The sequence below is a fragment of the Echiichthys vipera genome (assembly GCF_963691815.1).
Source record: "Echiichthys vipera genome assembly, chromosome: 2".
In the NCBI taxonomy this organism is placed as follows: domain Eukaryota; kingdom Metazoa; phylum Chordata; class Actinopteri; order Perciformes; family Trachinidae; genus Echiichthys; species Echiichthys vipera.
The window spans coordinates 35,901,351-35,909,001 of record NC_139827.1 but is presented as its reverse complement, the minus strand read 5'-3'; the positions used below and the strand labels follow the sequence as shown (position 1 = coordinate 35,909,001).

The 7,651-nt window shown below is 41.7% G+C and overlaps 1 protein-coding gene across 1 annotated transcript in view; it reads left to right on the top strand.

Moving 5' to 3' along the window:
- Positions 1–7,545: 7,545 nt before the first annotated feature.
- Positions 7,546–7,651, top strand: part of LOC310962402 (glycine receptor subunit alpha-3-like) — a gene marked incomplete at both ends in the record, with an annotated part of 105,170 nt that continues 105,064 nt past the window's right edge. Inside the window, one exon of the mRNA XM_083934866.1 lies at positions 7,546–7,604. Within this exon, the coding sequence (XP_083790992.1) occupies positions 7,546–7,604 (59 nt within the window). The remainder of the gene's footprint in view (positions 7,605–7,651) is intronic.

Here is a 7,651-nt window from a genome sequence, read left to right as displayed (position 1 = left end):
TGTTCTGATACATTTTAGTTTGCCACAGTGTTACATTCTACTAACACTGAAGATCCAGTGGTTAAGTTTGAAGAAACCAACTTTGATTTTTTCATCACATTTTATGCCGAAAAATAGATAATTGGAACACTTTATCAATATTTAATAATGGTGTATCTGAACAAACAAACATAATTAGCACACAAAGTCCTCCTCAGTCTTGCATCTCAAATTGATGCCACCCAACATTTCTGCTACTAATACTGTAATATTACTTTTCCCCATAATACAACTAATCACTTACAGTAACTCTTTCATTAAACATCTTATTTTTCTGGCTGATTGTTAATTGAACACTGCAATTAGGCCTACCTACATTAGGCTACTAGTTGTTGTATGCATGTTGACCTGCAGTAAGCAAGCTTGAAAGAATGACACACTTTTCAAACCTGACAAAGGTTATTAATACCCTCTAATGGTTCATTTCCGAGACAAACAGTAAGGACTGAGTATTTACTGAGTTTAAGGAGTAATGAGAAACTAATGTAATGAGCTGTATTAGAAATTACTTTTCTCATGAGTAAACTGGCTAATATTACTTAGTTAGAAATTAGTAACAAATACTGAGTAATAAATAAAATGTTTTGAGTAACAACCAATAACTCACCATAATTGATTGGGAGTTTGAACATTATATATTCTTCCCCGAATTGCACGGACAACGAAGGGCCCCTCCTATACAGATGTTCCTCCTTTTATTTGACCTGAGCTCTGCATGAATGCTGTGGCGTAATTAAAGGGGGTCAAACGTGATTTTTTTTCCTGTTCATTTTACTGGCTGCAGTAGCTGCAGTGCCCACCAGGTGGCACATGTGAGCAGCTCAGATGAGTTATACAGTCTATGGTACAGACAGAGAAACAGATGAAAACATTTTGGGAATGAATCACAGCCCTCTATTAAATTATCTGCAGGACTTTTACAGTAAACTTACACATTACACAGTCCTAATGTCATAGTGGACATGTTATTTGTTATGAGCATAGACGTATAATGAAATAAGTGGACAGAGGTGCTTCCGGGTCTGAGTGTACGCCTAAACCTTCATTTAATTCAATTCAATTTTCAATTCAATTTTATTTATAGTGCCAAATCATAACAAAAGTTATCTCAGGACACTTTACAGAGTAGGTATAGACCACACTCTATGACTTATTTCTGTTTTCACTTCACTGGAACATTTTGACATCTGGAAATACAGCCTTCAGTGTCACTTTGCTAACGATGCTACAGCAGTTAGCACTAGAGTTACAGGGTCTGTGTGTCACTGCAGGTGAATGGAGCAGACAACCGGAGCACGCCGCTCACCCGCCGACTAAAATATACTGTTGAAAATCATCAAAGTTTACCATTAGTGTTTAATACAGCGGTAGGGCTCAATGACACTGGTTTATGTTGTGTTTGAGTTTAACCTGGAGCTAGTAAATTCTTCACGGTTGGATTTTTCAGATGGAGCGAGAATAAGAAGCAGCACAGAGCCGCAGGTCGGAGTCAAACCTGTGCTGCTGAGGAGGAGTTTCAGCCTCGGTACACGGAGCCTGCTTTAACTACTGGACCACAGTCACTTACTGCAGCACGCCGTCTGCTCTGGGACTAATTAATCAGATTGTTACAGAAATGTTTTCATGAAATGCTTTATTGTCGTTTGATAATAAACACTTTACCTTTATTGCTGCAATAATTAAAGTAGGCTTCAGTGGGCTGTACTACGAATACAAATACAAGTGGTAGCAAAAAAATAATACGAACAAGAATAACAATAAAAAGAACAATAATCTTTATTTGCTGAGTGCAGTGATGTCCGCCCAGGAGACAAAATATGTCGATGTTGAAAGTCAAATAGTTTTCCGTCCAATCCATAGATGAATGAGGTCCAGCAGCAGATCTTTGTGGTTTTATAATCCTAATAAGTGAGGTAACAACCTGATTGGTTGATGTTTTTATGTGCGGTGCGAGAGCCCCGTAAAATTATCCTTGTCCCAAAAAAATAACGTCACTTTTCGCCGTGTAATATTCACGTTCTGTTAAAATATTCATGAGAAAAAACACAGTTATAAATATATATATTTAAGTAAAAATGAATTACAGGAAAAAGACTACCCTGGTGTGTAAAGGCCTTTCTACAGTTGACTCATATCAGGTCTATGTAGACTTGTCACAGTAGGTTCTACTATATTTATAAAGTTTATAAAGTAGTACCTTTATAAAAGATGTACCATTTAAATAATTTTGAATTTGAAACTTTATTTCATGTAGAAAAGACTAGCTGCTCGACACTGCTCCACCGAGCTGGTTAATTCTTTTGTTTGGGCTGATGGGCCATTTACCATCATGACCAGTGGTGGATTAAGGTGGTCAGGGGCCACTAGGCTACTGTTTGTTTGGGCCCCCCACATTATTAATCATGCTTTATCAGAAAAAAAAAACCTCACTACAACAGAAAAAGACTCCACGGCTTTGAAAAATTCTGTCAATTTAGGAATTCTCTTTAGTAGATCTTGGTCCCGCTGTTCCTTCAGTCGTTGTGCTTTTCTTTTTATTGCTCCACTATCACATTTCCTTCCTGACATTTTGCTGCTATACTGTGTAGTAACAGTGAGTGAGGTATCATTTGACAACAAAACTGACCTTATGAACGCGCAGCTGTTTGGGTAAATGTGTTCCATATCTATCTAATCAGCAAATGTTTTTTAATGTTTCTAAGGGCCCCGATAGGAGGCAAGTTTTTTTTTCTAGTGAGGTAAATAAAAAAAAATGTAAAATAGTCTGGCCAATCCGGGGCCCCTGCACACCTGGGGCCCCTAGGCTGCAGCCTAGGCCAGCCTGTGCATTAATCCGCCTCCGATCATGATGTTTGTGTCCACAACCCCACACACCTACAGTAGCCTATCACCAGAATCACTTTAACAGCAGATCACAATAAAAAAAATCAACGGCTGAGTCTTAAAAAAGGACATGCAGATGTTCTATTCTGAGCTGTGTGACATGTGCATGACTGAACAATGACTCAGCACATAAAAAATGGCAACTTTAAAAACGATATCCAGTTTTAATCAGGCTGTTCCAGACCAACGGCCAACAGAAGAACACAGCGCAAACCAACAGTTTATATAACGTTAGCCTACCAACAGATGATCTCATGCATTTATCCTTGAATAAGAAATAAATTAAACAGGATCACAGGAGCTCTGCTGGTGTACACATGTAAACCATGATGAATCCACAGACAACAGGACGGTCACGTCTCACCGTTGATTCGGCTGAGTTAATAAGATGAATATCAGTCTACCAGTCAACATCAAGTCCTGTGAGTTTGAGTCACCAGAACTATGTCAAGACACGTTTCTCTCTGATTTCCATTATTGTTTTCAGCCTCTTTGCTGTAGCTGTAGCTGTCAGTGTCACGTTACTTCTTCAGCTGCTTCTTTCCTGTGGAGTCAACATGCAGAAATATGGACAGTTCAACTCTGTCACTGCAACTCTTTGTGGTCGGAGGGTGTATTTTCCTTCAATCCTGTCAGCAGATTTCAAGCTTACTGCTGCCACCTAGTGTCTAAGGTTATCAAGTGCAGTTCCCCTGCTTACCGCCGCGATGGCCCTGTCGTGGAACAACAACAACGGGGGGGCGGTCGGATGAAAGGAGGAACATCTGTATGATCAAGTTCTTGCAGGCAATGTCTTAGACGCCACCGCTGTAGACGATGTTCCTTGATCTACGGCTTCCATGTATATATCTTTCTCCAGCCTGTGAATGTTCTCATTTGTTCAGGTCATCGTTATCCCTAAAGAAATTTCAGTCAAAAGCACCTCTCATCCAAGAGGCTTCATCAGTTCATGTACGCATCTGAATATGCTGGGACTTTCTCCAGCATTTTGAGTTTTGAAATCAATTTATGATGGAACAAAAACATAAATGTAGGGCCTCCAGTGTTACAAAGTTCTCTTGATCGACACCTCCTTCAAACTGCTGGCTAAAGAACAAAATTGTCTGTGCATATCCATTAAGCTCAAAGAATAACAGATCCAAAATCATGATGTCACATCCACCTCTGTCAGTTTCCCTTGCAATGTGCTGAAGGCACCTCATTGCGTTAGTGAAAAAAATCCTCATACTCTCCTCATTATCATTTACTGCTAACAAAAAGTTACTTTGAAAAAGAAGGTAAATTAGTGGAAGAATCAGATTTGCAACTGCTGCAATTTACAAAATTATAAAGTTGTACTTATAAAGTTGCCTTCTTGATTTCAGTTCTTCAACACAGCTTCCACTTAGGTAGCAGTAAGCTCTCAGAGCTGTGCACCAATAAAAGAATGAGGCTTTATACTATTTCCTGTTTAAACAAACTAACTTCTAGTTTTAGTCATTTTGAGTATAACAGTGTATGTGAGAGAGTATGATAGTAAGTGTGTGTGTGTGTGTGTGTGTGTGTGTGTGTGTGTGTGTGTGTGTGTGTGTGTGTGTGTGTGTGTGTGTGTGTGTGTGTGTGTGTGTGTGTGTGTGTGTGTGTGTGTGTGTGTGTGTGTGTGTGTGTGTGTGTGTGTGTGTGTGCGCGCGACACTATAGTAGTGTTTTTAAGAGAGTATGATAGTAAGTGTGTGTGACTATAGTAGTGTTTGTGAGAGAGTGTGATAGTGTGTGTGTGTGTGTGTGTGTGTGAGAGAGACTATAGCAGTGTGTGTGTGTGACTATATTAGTGTTTGTGAGAGAGTATGATTGTGTGTGTGTGTGTGTGTGTGTGTTACTATAGTAGTATGTGTGTGTGACTATAGTAGTGTTTTTGAGAGAGTATGATAGTAAGTCTGTGTGACTGTAGTAGTGTGTGTGTGACTATAGTAGTGTTTGTTTGTGTGACTATAGTAGTGTTTGTGAGAGAGTGTGATAGTGTGTGTGTGTGTGAGAGAGAGAGACTATAGCAGTGTGTGTGTGTGACTATATTAGTGTTTGTGAGAGAGTATGATTGTGTGTGTGTGTGTGTGTGTGTGTGTGTGTGTGTGTTACTATAGTAGTATGTGTGTGTGACTATAGTAGTGTTTTTGAGAGAGTATGATAGTAAGTCTGTGTGACTGTAGTAGTGTGTGTGTGACTATAGTAGTGTTTGTTTGTGTGACTATAGTAGTGTGTGTGAGTGACTATAGTAGTGTTTTTAAGAGAGTATGATAGTAAGTGTGTGTGACTATAGTAGTGTTTGTGAGAGAGTGTGTGTGTGCGTGTGTGTGTGTGTGTGTGACTATATTAGTGTTTGTGAGAGAGTATGTGTGTGTGTGTGTGTGTGTGTGTGTGTGTGTGTGTGTGTGTGTGTGTGTGTGTGTGTGTGTGTGTGTGTGTGTGTGTGTGTGTGTGTGTGTGTGTGTGTGTGTGTGTGTGTGTGTGTGTGTGTGTGTGTGACTATAGTAGTGTGTGTGTGCGTGTGTGTGTGACTATAGTAGTGTGTGTGTGTGTGACTATGGAAGTGTTTGTGAGAGAGTATGATAGTGTGTGTGTGTGTGTGTGTGTGTGTGTGTAACGCCGCGGTGAGGTTTGTCCTGTCTTTGGGTTTTTTGTCTTGTGAATTTCCCTGTTTTATTTCGAAAGATAACTCTCCTCTTGTTCCAGGTCACTTGCCCTTCCTCTTGTGTCACCGGTCTGACGTCATTCCCAGATTCCCGATTGTTTCCACCTGTGGCTCCCCTTCCCTCATGTGTATAAAGTCTGTGTCTTTACCCCTGTTCTGTGCGTGTGTGTCCTTTTAGGCATCGATTCTGCCAGAAGAAGAAGAAAGCCGTCAATGAAGCGTATCCTGGTCTGATCTACAGGAGATGGGGCAGCACCTGTACAGTTACGGAGGTTTAATCACAGACAGCCTGATCTCACTACAACACACTTCCTCTGAGAGTTCATTTTAGTTCAGAAGCATTCAGACCCCTGGTTAGCACTAGCATAACTTCTGCTACCTGCGATTGAAGCGATGATCAAAAATGTGAGCAAGTGACACATTACTCGCGGTCCAGGCGTTTTATTCGCCTCCATCGCTTTTGGTGTAAACGCCCTTAAAGCTGCAGTCGGCAAGTCTGGCAGAACAAGTAGACTCACGCCCCTGCCCCTCTACCACAAGCTCCTCAGCTCTCTCCCATCAAGTGCTAGTCAGTGCGTGTGCACCAGATCCCTGTGAACGCACCCTTGTCTTCTCTCATTATAAACTGCATGGAGTACATGCTACACGGAGGTAGGCTGGCTAACTCACTCATAGATAGCAACTACTAACATCATTTAGCATATGCTAGCCCGAGGCGTGTGCCTGTGATATTGTAACACTTGCTAGGGGGAGGGGGGATCTGTAGCGTGTGCCCAAACTGTTTCTGACAGTCAGCTTTGTGGTGAGTGGACAGGATGATATGGGAGCTGTGGATTTTTGCAAAACAAACAGTAGTACTAGTGCACGTAGGGGCGCGTTTTTTTTTTCTTCTAAAAACAGCAGCTTTGTGTTTGTCACATTTTAGACATGAACTGGAGTAGCTCAAAGAGGGAGGGAAAAGAGCTTCCTCTTGGCTTTAATTTGAGGATGTTTGCATCTGCACCGAATAAAATAGAAATTGTAACTCTTTTCTTATGTTATCCCAAGGGTAAAAAGCACCTCATACTGTTCAACCAATATGAATAAATCCCCAAATTCAACACTTAATCCTCATAGGCAGTGTGTAATTCAATCCAAAATGTTGAAATTGAGCCAAATTGCCTGGACTACACCTATCCATTCTAGCCTAAGGATGTTCTTGATGTTGATGTGGTCTCGAAGCTGAACTTCAGTCAGCATCTCCACTCAACCCATGCCTACTTTGGCCACATATGGGAACTGTCATCCACATAGGCTACTTTACAGCCGGGAATCACAACCGCGTGTAACTCTATGCGATCCTGCCTAACAGAGCAGAATAACAGAGAGCACGAGACAGATGGAGAAAGAAAGAGGATAGAGAGAGAGAGCGAGAGAGAAAGAGGAGAGAGAGCGAGAGAGAGAGAGCGAGCGAGAGAGCGAGAGAGAGAGAATATATATATATATATATATATATATATATAATGCATGGGTGGGTGTTATATTTGATCCAGCTCGCTGGGCCACTAATTTCAGAGGCGATTCAACTGGAAAACTTAACAACACTGGAGATGATTGGCTGAGCTGTCTGTCAGTCATGCCAATCCGGAGTGGCGGGCGGGTCTCTCTGTCCCTGTGCTTCACAGGGGCACAGAGCGAGCCCAGAGCAGAGCCTGAACAGCTGTCGGCCGCTTCTCCTCTCTTAACCTTTCAGTCCGTTGAATTATTCTGGAGGATGACTAGCTTCCGTGTTGTTTTTCCTACTAGTATTGGTAATTAACCGAACACACAGAGAGTCTTTGGAGTTTCTGTTTTACGGTATGTTTGTGAGTTGCCCTCCGCGTGTTTGACCACAGTTGGAGCACGAGCGCTATCCGTGGTGCTGAAAGCCTGCCGAGCCGCGAGGAGAGTAGAGGTTTCCTCTGCCTCCGGACAGAGATGAGGAAGAAGAAGCTCACTGTGGCGGGCTTTTTACTCGCCTGGAAACTGTTACTCAGGTAGGACCTACGCTCCGCTCAACACATGACATGCAAGGGAACTCCTT